This window comes from Neolamprologus multifasciatus, chromosome 14 (genome assembly GCF_963576455.1).
Source record: "Neolamprologus multifasciatus chromosome 14, fNeoMul1.2, whole genome shotgun sequence".
Taxonomy (NCBI): Eukaryota; Metazoa; Chordata; class Actinopteri; order Cichliformes; family Cichlidae; genus Neolamprologus; species Neolamprologus multifasciatus.
The window spans coordinates 39,452,188-39,467,144 of NC_140452.1; the positions used below are offsets into that span (position 1 = coordinate 39,452,188).

General features: G+C 39.1%; 1 protein-coding gene across 5 annotated transcripts in view; it reads right to left on the reverse strand.

Annotated features, from left to right (window-relative positions):
* Positions 1–398: 398 nt before the first annotated feature.
* Positions 399–14,957, reverse strand: part of cuedc1b (CUE domain containing 1b) — a 29,076-nt gene continuing 14,517 nt past the window's right edge. For 2 of the 5 annotated variants that reach the window (XM_085130774.1, XM_085130773.1), the window contains 7 exons: positions 13,167–13,425; positions 10,474–10,539; positions 10,184–10,282; positions 9,576–9,669; positions 6,577–6,635; positions 5,206–5,275; positions 399–2,037 (listed from right to left, as the gene is read on the reverse strand). In XM_085130774.1, the coding sequence (XP_084986900.1) occupies position 2,037; positions 5,206–5,275; positions 6,577–6,635; positions 9,576–9,669; positions 10,184–10,282; positions 10,474–10,539; positions 13,167–13,425 (648 nt within the window). In that variant the 3' untranslated portion in view covers positions 399–2,036. The remainder of the gene's footprint in view (positions 2,038–5,205; positions 5,276–6,576; positions 6,636–9,575; positions 9,670–10,183; positions 10,283–10,473; positions 10,540–13,166; positions 13,426–14,957) is intronic. The other 3 variants (XM_085130778.1, XM_085130775.1, XM_085130776.1) reach the window with 3 other exon arrangements.

The window sequence follows — 14,957 nt, forward strand, 5'->3', positions numbered from 1 at the left end:
TGTAAACCTCTATTCACAATCGTGAAGTAATCTCTTGATTGCAGAGAATGACAATCATAGGCAGATGGCTAGATGTTGTTTTTTCTAAATCAAGGAAAGAGTACACAACAAGCATCCACTTTAGTTGTCTTCTGTGGCCAGTGAGCATGGCCAGTGCATTCCTGTTTTTTTAGGAATGTACCACATCTCTGATATGGCCTGCTTCCTGTGCATCAAGATCTCTGGACCTCATATTGAGAATTCAGGGGAAAAGATGCCAAATATAAGTTCAACCCTTGGAATCATATCTGAATCTTTTATCGGATTACTTTATCATGCAATGATATGAGAACAGGCATCACCTGGTCATCAAACTGGTTGCAATACTTTTGTTAAACCCATTTGTTAAATTAAAGCAGTTATATATATATATTGTTTGATTTCTTTTGTTCTTCCCAACATTACAATTAACAATCCACAATAGGTTCACAGCTACACGTGCAAATAAAAACAGTAGAAAGATGAAGATGAAAATCCCACAAACATTTTTTTCTGTTGTCATTTTGTTCAGCCACCAGATTTCACAAACCCACAACCATCATTGTTTATAGATGATGACCATCACTTGTAAATATGTTTTCCTTCAGGAAATAAAGACAAAAAATGATCTGCATGAAGATTTTTGGAAACCTGGCACCTAATTAGGACCTGACTCTTCTGTCACCTACCAGTAACAGGCTTCACACGATAAGGGTGGAATGTGCGTCGGGTTCAAGCTACCAAGGTGAAGCCGTGAACAAGATGAGAACCTTCATCAACTTAACAACATTTAAACATATTGGTTGTTGGTTCTACCTTCCAGGCAGTCAGTCATTTGCTGCTATACACAAATTACAAGTTTTACAAAAATGTCTTGTTCAGTTTTTCCTTTGAGTACATCTTGTTATTTTCACTAGCAATAATTGCTATCCCAATTGACATCAAAGTGAATAATGGACGTACCTTGCCAACTAAACTAGGTAGTATTAGCTGATAACTTCCCATCTCCACTGTTGGGTTTCGATTATGTATTAAAAATAAAATAAAACAAGATGGCAACAATGACAAATGCCAAACTCAAGGCCCAAACTCAATGGGGAGGGGTGACTGTGAAGATTTTATTCAAATTTAGTCATTCCTGTCATTTCACCTTTAAATGGCCATAGCCTAAAAGCTCAAAAATTTCCATTCAGACTGGGTTAGACAATAATGTATGTGAAGGACTTTGTGTACCAGTTAACCTTATGAAGCCTAATAAGATGCTGATGTTTTCCCTGGCTTGACAGCTTCTAGTTGGTCACCCTGGGTTAATGTTCGAACAGCACAGTGCCTACAGTACTACTGAAATAGACAACAACGCAAACTGAAAAATTTCACCTTGCCAAACAAACAAAAAACAAAAAACAGTAAACTGCTCCATACCCTGCAACACCCTTATTTCCCAGAACACCATTCTTTAAAAACACAGCCTAATGGTTATTTTGTCCATGGTGACATTTTGACATTTAGGCAGCCACAGACAACCACAATACTTGTACACCAAAAAAATTCAGTTACATAAAGCTAAATATTACAATGCTTGAGAAAACGAGGTAAAAAAAAGCCCTACATGGTTTAGTGTATATAAAGATGCATGTTCACACTTTGGATTTGAAATGCCTAGTATGCTGTAGTACAGGACTGGAGAAGGGTTTGTATGGAAAGAGCTTCACTATGCTAGTATTCCTCCACAGTGGATTAAAAGAAGTCATCAACAAATACTGTAAGGAATAACGTGTGTTCCTTTATGTTCAAAATGATATATCAATAAAATGTTAGAACACAGAGATTATGCATTTACAAAGTTTTTGCCCAGTGGCTGGGAACAGTCTGATTCCTCTTTCAGGGGTGGGCAGGGGTGTCTTAACTCTTCAGATGATTTGGACAGGAGCGAGTAGGAACAACACGAGCTAGAAAACCACTGCCCATGGGTGATGCTGTAGTCACCTTGGAAACCGATATGGAGCAGCACGGGAGGATCTGAAAAGCAAAGAGTCTAGATGATTATGATTTTATACCAAAACAAAATCTGTGCCTTTTTTTCCTTCTTTTTTTAAAAGAAGCTTTTAAAAAGTCCAAGTGATCACAGAAGATCACATTCAATATCTTTTATCCAATATTTCTATCATCGCTCTATGTCTCCAATCAACCTGAGCGGTTTCTTTGATATAATCATTCTCTAATTTCTCATCACTCCCAATGAAAATATTAAAATGTTTTCAGCTCTGCCACCTCCCGCCCAGCCTCCTTTTTGTTCGTGTCAACATTTCAGAAACATACACCATAGCAGGTCCCTTTCTCTGCACTGCTATCTTTTTGTTACAAGTCACCGCTGATGCTTATGCCTACCCTTCTCTTCACCCCTCTTTTGGACTCTATGATATGGGCTCAAATTGTGGTCATAAATATTTTGTATTTGTAAATCAGGATTTGTATGTGTAAAAAGAATTTGTGTGTGCGTAAAAAAAGATTTGTGTGTGGACTTAGCCTGTGAAATGCCTGTGAAATTCTACACTCAAGTTTCAAGTTACAAGTACGAATTTTGACCCTATTTTTCTTCCTTTCATCTGATTAGTCAATGTCATGTCAATCACAATTTAACTATCCAATCAGAGAACAGATGGGTTTGGCTGTTGGAGGGGCGGTTTTTTGAACTGCAGGTCCTTGAAGGGTAATACAGTTTGAAGCTGGAGGATCTCTATATAAATATCCGATAGAGCTAGGTCCCGTAGCTTTCAGCAGCTGTTGAACGGATAAAGTTGTGGTATATCAGTGGTTAGAAATACCATTATTACTTTAGGATTAGTTTAACACAAAGTCAGGGCTGACCCGGGACCATGGCTGTGAGTCACAGTGCGCAGCATAAAGGTCCTTTCACATCGGACGCAGGATGTCCTGCTAATGCTAACTAAAAGCCAAGGATCCAGAATTTGTTGCGCTGGCTGCTGAGCTCTGTGGGTTTTTGCAGCAGCTCTACCTGTACTAGATGCTCCTTGTTGTTTCTATCTCAGACTTTATGTACTCTACAAGAGTTTCTGTTTTTTTTGCTGGTTCTTCAAATGTTCAATAAAACATATATGCTCACGAAGAAAGCTTTGTAACTATCCCCACTAGTGAAGACTCATTTCCAAAACACTGTCCCCCCACCCCCGCGGTCCGCAGCGCTGTTGAAAAGGCTCTGGAGGTCCCTGTATTAAGCACGTAAACCTGTGACACAAAAATCACCAAACTCGGACCACCACAGATTGTTTTTTTTAGTGGTGATGAAGAAAAACGCTGGGCTGGCATGTAAAAGGGCATTTATTTCCTTCAAGGACCTGAAGCTCCATAAAGCACCCACCTGTTCTCTGATTGGATAGTTAAATTTGTGATTGACATAACATTGGCCAATCAGATGAAAGAAAGAAAAGTAGGGTCAAAATTCGTACTTGTAACTTGCAGAGTTTCACACGTATTTTTTTGGCTAAGTCCACACACAAATCTTTTTTTACGCACACACAAATTCTTTTTACACATACAAATCCTGATTTACAAGTACAAAATATTTATGACCACAATTTGAGCCCATGCTATGACACTTTACATGGTTGATCTGAAGTATTTAATTTAATTCAGTCTCTCCAGTATATACCTCCATTTTACCAAGAACTCTTCCATCTGCTTCTTACTCCCACTACCGATCATAATATCATCACATACCACCCCTACCTTTAACCCATATGTCACTCCTATTGCACACCTCCCCACATATGTCCTGCACCACCATCACGTAGTTCTCTCCCACTCCTCTGCACATCACCCTTGATCTTGAGAGTCCATAACAGTATTCCTCTCGAAGAAGCATCTTTTTTTTTTTTTTTTTTTTTTTTTTTTAATCCACCTCTATCCTTGGCAGTCCTTGTAAAGACTGAATGCTCCAGTGGAGGTGCTGATGTTTCCCATTATGGGTGAGAAGAAGCAGTTGTGCATGTGTCATTTTGGACACAGGTCCCACCTTTCAGGACAGTTGGATGCAGATACCACTGCAGATGACACTTATTTGTCCCCATGCAACTGGAAATGTGGTCACAGAACATCTTCTCCATCATGATTAGGTGTGGGTTAAAAAAAACAAAACCAAAAAAAAATATTTACCCGATTCAATTTTTTTTTAGTTTGAATAATGCGATATCGATTCATTAAATCCTGAATCGATTTTTAAATATAAATGCATTTTGCCAGAAACGCTAAAAATCTCAGGTTAAAGCTCACAAAACTACTTGCACAACCGCCAAAGAGCTAAAACAGCACGTGAAAGCAAGTAAAAGGTTTCGGCACAAAGATCTAAACACACTCGGCGGCATGTATGCAGAATTGCCGTCGGGTGCTGACATCTCACATGAAGCTGCAGGTTTCCTCACTCTCCAACCAAAATTCACTGAACCAGCAGCAAAAGAAGATCAAAATTACACTTCATGTTTGATAAACATTGTCATTAATTCCCTCTTACTTTTGCTGCTCTGCTTCCATCATGATAAGATCGCGGTTCGTGCACAGCTCTCTCTCAGTGTGTTTCAAGAACAGTTTACTATAAAAAAAATTCTGTTTCTGTATTATTCGCTTGCTTATTACGCACCAGTCTACTGTTGTGTTCAGTGCTGTCAGCCGCTGTTTTGCTTTTGTTTGTTTTTTTCTGCTGTTCAATACTGAAGAAATGTAAACTTTATGTAAAAGTTATGCCAAATTGCAACATGCTTAGCTATGTCTCCAATAAAACTTCAGCACATCAGCAGCAACAGTTAATGTTCATATGTTGATTCATAGTTTTCTTCAGATTTTGATCTATTGCAGAATATTCATCTGCCATAATAAGCGAGGCCAGCAAAATCTCCTTTATATTTTTCTGTGTTTTATCCTCAGTTACTACCGTCTCACATTATCAGCATTGGTTTTTTATACATAGATATAATTCTGATCATTTATCTGTACATATCCATATTTTTTTAGAATATTTATGACTGTCGGAGTCAAAATTAAATCAAATCTGGATCAAATCAGTTATAGAAATTGAAATCGATGCCCAGCCCTAATCATGATGCAGGATATATAAAGTGGCCACTATACATAGACTCATTTAAGAACTGTAAAAATAACAAAAGATTATCTTACCATGATATTGTCTCACTGCGTTTTTCAGTTTCTTCCTGAGTGTTTGCTCTTCTAGGCTGGCCATCTTCCTCTGGACACACACAAAAGTAAATGAACAGTTACATGCGCACCTAAAAAACTTAAAAAGTGCTCTAACATTCTCACACATTTATACTTCGATGGATGCACTGAAGAGCAACTCAAGGCTAGTATATTACCCAAGAATATATAACCTGTGATTAGTAGAAGACCTGCTCTACCTCCCGAGTTACCAGTCCAAATTTTAGGTAGGGTTAGGGTAAGACTGACAACAGTGTTCCCAAACAAAGGCAAAACAAAATTGGCTACTCATTTTTCATTTCATGCTGAAAAATCAAGCTGCTCCCAATCATATCCTTTTCAGGTGGTATTTCATGGTGGATCCAAATATGACAGTACTTTTACTGCATTAATCAATCAATCAATACAATGACAAAGCCTGTACTGTGTTTTACAGACAGCTGAAGATACTCCTGTGTCCTTCTCTTGACTACCTCCTGTACATGTTTTTCATTTGAACCACACATTATGGTCGTACCGAAGGACATGTTGCATCAGGTCCTGTGTCAGATTTGCTTTTTCACATTAAAGGAGTAGTTTGGTTCCTTTGTGACCTTTATGCAAGTATCCACCCACAGCTGGGTTTGGAAAAGAAGACAAATTATGTCTAATGTGGTCAGAAGTTCAGTTTCCTGTCAGAAAGTTATTTAGGTTTTTAAAACCTTTTTTGAAACTGGCTAAGACACATTTTGCCACCAAACCCAAATATGCCAAAATATTACATTGCTTAAGTTCTGTACCAGTCCTCTTCTGAATTTCCGAACTGGAACTATGCCCACCACAAAGTTGGTTAGGACTAATTCTTTAAAACTAAAATGTGGCTCAGTTACTTATCTTTGTGTTTTAATGCAAGGATTGAAAACACAGAATCACTGTTAGGGTGCTTTATGCTTTAACCATTACTCTCTCTCTGAGGTCTGACCTTTAACCTCCTAGGACCTGGCGTCCACATATGTGGACATCACATTTTGGGTTATTTAGACCAAAATACTGAATTTTGCTCTACAACGGCCTGACATCCAATTACGAGGACATTATACTGCCACTGTTCTATCAAAATTTTATATTAATATCCTTATATGTGGATCTCATTTTTCTTAGAAACAAAAATTTTTCAATTCTTTGTTTTTACATTCATCAGGTCCCAATCAGCCCAAATATCAAAGAGAAATGAAAAATGCATGCCATGAAAGAGTTCGGGTCTTAGGAGGTTAAGCTAGATCAGTCAGGAAACACTCCTCTACATTATAGCATGAAACCCATTAGCATTGTATGGTTCACATGATTTCTTACCACAGTGGTGTCCTTCTACATCATCAAGAAGATTGGCTGTAGAGTTGGCTGTGCCCAATCTGGAAAGGAGTTTAGTTAAGAGCCACAAAACTCAGACCTTGCAAGCCAGATCAATCTCTCAGAGTTCATGGACTCACAAACATGGAGAAAAATATGCAATTATGGAAGCTTATGCATGGCTAGCAATAATATGAGAACCAAAAACCTCAGTAAGAATGGCACAGACTATGGAACTGCTTTTCTCAGAATATGACAACAATGATGGTGCTTAGCTTCGTATGAATAACACTGGTCCACCAGAGGTGGCAAAACTGCACATCTGTCACTTCAGTAGATGGTTTTGTAAAAGTACTGATAAAAAGTACAGCCTCTGAAATATCCAAAATACAGTAAAAATGCAATTTAAAAAGTAGCTTATTGAAGGACATATCTACCAGCTGTTACTGAGGACAGCTAACAGAACCTTATGTCGTGTTAATATACCAATAAAATGATATTATTGGAATACAAACATTATGGGAAAAAAAGCTTAGAAAAAACAAACAAAATTTAACAAATGCCTGTCCTATTAAGTGAGTATACTCATGGGCTAAAGTGGGATTCAGCAGGAGTGAGAAACCTAAGATCAATTGTAGTGGTGCAGCGAGGAGTAACTTAGAAATCATTCACAGCGATTTCTGTTGTGTGCTCCAGCAGATTATTTTGTATACAGCCTGTGGTCATCTAACCTGTGCTGCTCTAAGTTTTATTGTTCTTTTTGGTTTCAACTGAATTCAGCAAGATACAAGCATGTGTTACATGAGCTATCATGATTGATTTCCAAACTCTAGACAGCATAAATCTAGTATAAAGGTCAAATTCACTGAATTAATCATCTGTTTAAATTTAAAATGCCTGTTACAGTGACCATGAACAACACAGATGCCTACAACAGTCCAACATAGTGCATTACTTTAAATATTACCACACCACTGCAAACTAACTGTTTAGCCTGCACTAAATTACCTCGTACTTTCATACAACCTCTGAATAACCTCTGAATAACCTCTGAATAACCTTTGAATAACACAAAGCAAGTGGGATGTGGTGGTGGTCCAGTTTGGTGCTGAGGATGTCCGGGATTATGGTGTTGAACACCGAGCTGTAGTCCACAAAGATTATCCTGATGTAGCTCTTCATGCTCTCCAGATGGCTCAGTGCTCTGTGAAGGTTGATATTGATGGCATTGTCCGTGGACTGATTTGCTCTGTAGGCAAAAGGGTGGAGACACTATCTGCTCGAAACACTTCATGACTACAGACATGAGGGCTATAGGTCTGTCATTTTTGAGATGGTCTATACCAGGCTTTTTGTGGATGGAAATGATAGTGGAGGCCTTCAGACAGGTGGGAACAGTGGCATGAATGAGGGAAAGGTTGAACAATCTGGTGAGGATGCCTGCCTGAGCTCCTCTGCAATTTTGAGGCTCCTGTTGGGGGGCTCTGGCCTTTGTATTTTGTGAGGGCTTGGATTCTTCTCCACACCTGGTAGGAGATGTTATCAGTAAGACGGCCTCCACACTCTCCTATAGGCCCTCCTTGGCCAGTTCGATGCCCCTCCTCAGGTTGGCTCTGGTAGTGCTGTCCCTCAGCCTGAGTTACGAATTCTGACCAGAGCCTGTACTTCATTTGTCATCCAAGATTTTCGATTAGGAAAAATGCAAACAGTTTAGGTCACTGTCGCATTCTCTACACTTTCTTTAATGTAGAAAAGGACAGACTAAGTGAAGGTCACCAGGTCCTGCTGTTCAAAGATGGACCAGTCTGTTAGATCAAACCCACCCTCATGGGGCCATTTCACCAGAGTGCACGCAGATATCACTTTGTTTTGCACACAGATGTCAGTTTTTGTCTAATCAGCCATTCCCCATTACTCCAACAGTTGCTTGCTGGGTTCAGAGAAGACGAAGGAAGACAGCTGAGCCAAGCTGGTTTCTGCAGTTGGAAACTAGCTGTGAGCTGGCTGGCAACTGGGAAGCATGGCCGCAATGGTATACCAGAGGAAGTGTGGAATAAAAGAAAGTGTGAGCGAACCCCAAAGGAAGTGTCATCAGTGTCTTGCTGGAGCCCTCCCCTCACAGCCTCAGCCTCCTACAACTCTATTGCATCAACTGAACACACTTGTGCCTAAAATTGTCCACCATGTTTCACCATGCTTAAAATGCCAAATTTTAGACCTTTCATGTCACCTGTGATCAGAAGTTCAGATGTATATCAATTCACTATGTTCAGTTTAAACACTGGTTTAAACTGAACATAGTGTTAGAGTGTCAAGGTTGATGGTGTTTTACCCTTCAGGTGTACTAAAAGAAACTCAAGGGGGTTAGCAAGTATCCAAATATTGTTGTATGATCAAACAACACTACCAACACACAAAGTTTAATGTTAGTGACTTATGAAATCAAACACTTATCAAATTAAGTACTAAAACACTAAAACAAGACAAGAACGTTCTGCGATTTTAACTAATTACTTATTTACATACTACTCAGTTAAATTTTTCTTCTTACTCTTTCTTCCATTGTGGAATGCTACTTGTATAGTGCTTTTCTGAGCACTCAAAAGACTTGTATCGCTTTTTATGTCTCAATACAAAGGACTTTCATTCTATGCCTTTAAGTGCTTTGTCTCATACACACAAACAACTAAAGGAGCAACTTAGTGTTTAGTATCTTTCCCAAGGTATTTCTACATGCAGACCGGAGGACCTAGGAGTTGAGTCACCGATTAGCACTTAACAGGAGTGAAAAGAAACAGCTGTACATTAAAACAAGTACTATCAACAGTAAAAAAAAAATCTTCTGTGTGTAGTGTACTAGAAGTCTAACCATTATCATAACAGTTTTGAAAGTGGTTTTGATTTAATGTGTTGTTTTAGCTACTGTACTGCCTCACAACATGAAATGGAACCTTTTTAAAAATACAAGAATCTCAGCCTGACCACATTTACATAAAGGATACGAATGATGCTTCAGGAGTGTCCTCCTTTTTGACTTTCTTCTCTTTGTCTTTTCTGAAAATGTTCTGGCAATTTCAAACAGCTTCTTTCTTGTTGCTGAAGGTGAAAAAACAACTTCCTGCTCCATTAATCAAACTACAAAATGACTATAAATACCAATCAATCAATCAATCAATCAATCAAGGCTTTATTCGCCACGTGCAGGTTGCCCTGCAGTGAAATAGGACCCCCCCCCCCACACACACACACACACACACACACACACACAACACAGACATCACATGGGGATGCAGGTCGGAGATCGGTAGCGTTACAGAAAAACACTGAAATATACACTACAATGAGAAAGTACAAGAGGAAAAAAAGAGACCTCTAGATTTTCTGTTTCCTGTTCTCATGCTGTCCTCCCAGGAACCCAGCATGAGAACAGGAAACAGAAAAACTCCTTTTCACAAAAAAGCACATAAATGTCCACAGCACAACATCATGGAACACGTGACAAGCCACAGGGTCGGGTGGAGGATGAGGAGTAATCCGAAGCAAACACAGCAGCCATCCTGCTAGGTAGGTATTGTGAAACAATAATACTACTGTAAATCAGCAGACTTACATTTGCCCATGTGTTTGAGTTTGTCTCTGAACGCATCATCTGAGATGGCCTCCATGGAAGCTCCAGAGTACTGGTCTCCTGCACACATACACAGAAGCACTACCACACAGTACACTTATGCATCTGAAGATCAAATATATCAAATGTAAATATGCACAGTGTGATATATTGAGTGCAAATGATTGATGCAGCTAACACAGTGAATGCACAAACACATAAACCAGTACTCTGTACAATTTAGACAGAGCTCAAAGTAGCTTAGCAGAGAAATCTTGATGAGTGATATCTACCTGTGGAATTCTCCAAGCTAGTTGAATGATTGGACTTTGATTTCTTTGACTCATACTTCAAGCGATCTAAAAAGAGAGCAGATGTTATGACCACTAATGTGTGTTGCCCAGATGTGACGAGCTCTAGCATAAAAGTAATATGACCCAAATTTAAATTCTTAATCTCAGTTTCTGCAGGGAAAGGCAAACTGTTAGAGCTCTGGCACATTGTAGAGTAAATGCAGCAACTTCTTGTGCAAATCTTTCACAATAAACGTACAGAGTTATATCCCACTACTTATAGTGAACTATCACTAAGAAGTTGACTTTTCATGAATGCGAGCCACCCCAAAATAGGTTTTGTTTTGTTTAATGAACACAGATTTCTTGTTTTGGAGTGACTGCCAAGCATATGCAGATGTGTTTGAGAGTTCTCCTTTTTCAGATTTTGGTTCCAGCATTCTCTAGACTTGGTAGCTTTAGCTTTTTTGTTAATACTGTGTTGTATGAGAGCAAACGTTTAAATTTTATTACTTTAACCAAAGTAATAAAAACAAACCAAGCATAATACTTAAACATAAAAGCAGACCTTGGCAATAACAAATCAAAATAAAACAAGGAAAATAAACAGTTTTCTGCACTGTGCAGTTTTCTTTAAACAGTTGTGTTTACATTCAGTGGTCCTCAGCAAAACACAATGTGTGCTTTCACAAAATCCTGCAGTCAGTAATTTTCTAATGTTATATAATAGAAAAAGAATGGTAATCTACGAATAAATATACATAGATTATTTTGCACGCCAGCAAATACATGTAATCTCCCTAGTGTGTTGCGGGTCTACACCGGGGTCTCCTCCTGGTAGGACATTCACAGTCGGGACACCTTACCCAGGAGTCTACAGCAATCTCCTTCCAATGTGGAGGAGTAGCTGCTCTACTCTGAGCTCCCTACCCTGTTGCTAAAGGGATAAGCCATCCACCTTTCAGAGAAAGCTAATTTCCTCCATGCTCTAATACAAAAAGATAAGGCCTAGATTCACAGATTTATTACATTTCTCAAAAACAATGTGCTATCTGGTGGCAGATGGTTGCATAACATTTATGACAATAATTTACAGGCATTGGGCATCAATTAAAATTTTAATAATTTGATTAGACAACTAGTCTGGTACCGATTAGCCATGATTAGTCAGCAAGTCAACTACTCGCCCACGTCACTATTTAGTATTAGACAAAGGTAACTGGATTGACTACAAAATGTGAACTTAAATTATGTTTTTATTCATTAAGGGAAAAAAACTACCTTGCTCTATGTGAAAAAGTAATTTAAATGATAAATTAACTGTCATTAACCACCTTTTTGGAAAGTTGAGTTCAATTTCGCTAGGCCTAACTTACCAAGAACCTGTCTGGCAAAGTGAAATAGGCTATGCAGGCAACACAACACATAATATAATCTAAAGAAACTTAAGAATAGATGAGAAAAAAACATAAGTGATATCTACTAGTCTGGAAAGGGTTGCAAATCTTTACCAAGCATTGGCACTCCAGCAAAACACAGTGAGAGCCATTACCCACAAATGGATATAACCTGGAACAGTGGTGGACCTTCCTAGTAGTGGAAGGTCTACCAATGCTATTCCAAAAGAGCATCAACGGTTCATCCAGGAGGTCACAAAAAAAAAAGAAAAGAAAATACACTAAAGGAATTCAATCCTTACTTTCACTGAACTTAACTAAGTTGACTGCTCATAATTCGACACTAAGAAAGAGACCAGGTAAAAACTCTGTCCATGTAAGAGTTCCAAGGCAAGATCCACTGCTGACCATAAAGAACGCAAAAGCCTCTTTTCCACCATCACCTACTTAGCTGGACTTGACTTTCTGTTCTTAGGGTTTTCCATTACGTAGGTAGTATCTAGCTTCCAGTCGAGCAAGACATTGCTAGCTCTTGCCAGTGAGTTGTTTTTATCTTCTATTTTAGGCATATTTGTGTTTTGTCAGCCTCCTGTGATTCCTTCCCCACTCAATCGTGGATTTAACTCTAGAAAAATTGTCAATGATTACATTTTTAGTGGATTAAGTCCATCAATAAGCAGTTACTTCACACGTCTGTCTCGTTAAACCATCACACTGGAAGTCCAGTGAAGAGGTGCAAATGTTTACCATCAGTTTAGCAGCAGCTATACCATCACCTCAACATCTTGTTGTGTTGTTTGTGTCACATGCAACAAAGAACTTTCATTCTGCCTTGGTCCAACAAACCCATCCACATTCAGGTGGATCATCCAAAACCAAGTAGAGCAGAGTACAGTCAAGTCAAGCCGAGTAGGTGCTAGTGGAAAAGAGGCAAAAGGCTTATCTCAGAATTGGCAAAAAATTTCCGTAAGGATTTTGGGAAAAAATTCTGTGTCTAACAAGACAAACATTGAACTTTATGGAAGATTACATCTGGCGTAAAACTAACACTGCACTTCATGAAATAAACAAGTCATATTAGCAATATGACATGGTTGTGGTAGTGTGATGGGCTAGGTGCACAACACTGTAAAAGGACTTGACAGCTCTTCAGTATTAACATTATCTTATTAAGTATTTTTTAAATTCCAATACATCAGGTAAGTACAATAAGATATAAGACGAGGCAGTGCAACTCACAGGCTCATGTTGACATTAATGGCAGACTTTTTCTGTGTATACTGTGAACAGGAATACCTTTCTCTAAGGCAATGAGAAACTCGTGGTTGCGTTGTAGCTCTCTCATAAACTCTTCGTTCTGCAGGAACAGCGCGATACGCTCATCTTCCAGATACTGTTTCAGTTTCTTGTCTTGCTCTGTAGCTGCTGTTGTTAAACCAGGACCCCCAGTGGTTCCAGCAGCAGACCCAGAACCAGACTGCACTGTCCACTGACTTAATGAAGAAACTGACGAGGAGGACGGTGACAGCTGAGACAGACTGTTCTGAGAGCTCTGCTGAGAAAAAAAAAGGATTAATGTATGTATCAATCTAGTACTCAGGATTACTATTATTTTGTCTAAACCGGTGGCACCAATGCCAAAAATGCAAAAAAGACCAAAACAAAAAAACCCTTTTATGAAATCCCTGTGACTGTTCGTCATTACATCATAGAACCATGTAAAAAAGTAATCAAAATAATAACTGAAGCAGAAAAGTGCATGAAAAACAAATTTTGTACCAGCACTGGCCACAAATATCCATCCATCCATTCATTTGCTTCCGCTTATCCTTTTCAGGGTCGCAGGGGTGCTGGAGCCTATCCCAGCTGTCATAGGGCGAGAGGCGGGGTACACCCTGGACAGGTCGCCAGTCTGTCACAGGGCCAACACACAGGGACAGACGACCATTCGCACTCACATTCACTCCCGCATTCACACCTACGGGCAATTTAGATTTCTCAATTAACCTATCCCCACAAAGTGCATGTCTTTGGACGGTGGGGGGAAGCCGGAGTACCCGGAGGGAACCCACGCAAACACGAGGAGAACATGCAAACTCCACACAGAAAGACCCTGTTACAAATCTATTGTAGAATAAACTAAGAGGTAGATGTGAAGAAAAATTGATGGAAAAAATGTTGTGCCTGTGTGTTAAATGCAGGTCTATAAATCAAGTGAGGATGAGGCGGTAAAAGACAATGGGGAGGATAAATACTAACAACACACGATTTCACGTAAAAAACAGAGCAGTTGTTTGGGGGGGTCTAATTTTTAATCAGGGTACACAGATGTGAACAAAACTGTTGATCATTTTCCACTAAAGAAGAAAAAAGTTCAGTGGTGACAGAAAAAAATGAAATAAAATTATAATTTTATTATTATTATTTTAAATTCAAAAAGTGTGAATTTGAGTGTGAATGGTTGTCTGTCTCTCCGTGTTAGCTGTGCGATAGCCTGGGACAAGCTTCATACTCACAAGAATTTCAGAAAGTTTACGCTGACTTTGAGACCAAAGTCACTGAGATTCAAACTTGTTCAATACTTTTAGTAGATGCACCTGTGGGATCAATTTGAAAATTCTCGTCACACACTTGACACACCAATGGTGTCAATTTGAAGCTCTTACATCACTTTGTTCTCAAGTTATTTCATTTACAAACTTGAGTGTCCACACCGCCCAGTGGGGTGACGATAATACCACAGCAGCCTTTAACAGTCGAGGGGTAGAAATGAAGCAAAGAAAAAAAAAACCCATTGAACCTACAGTGAAAAACAGAGGAGGCATGGACATGTTCTGGGGATGCTTTGCTGCATGTGACACAGGGTGTCTTGAATCTATGCAGTGTACAATTAAATCTCCAGACTATCAAGCCATTCTGGAATGAAATGTCATGCCCAGTGTCAGCAAGCTTTATCTCGCAGGTCATAGTGCCTCCTGCACTTTCCTGCTCGGTCAGATTTTAGTTACTCCTCAGCCTCCTTGAGTAATAACGATACTTGTAATAAACATAGCCCATTTACAACTTCAGAGGCCAGGATTACTAAAC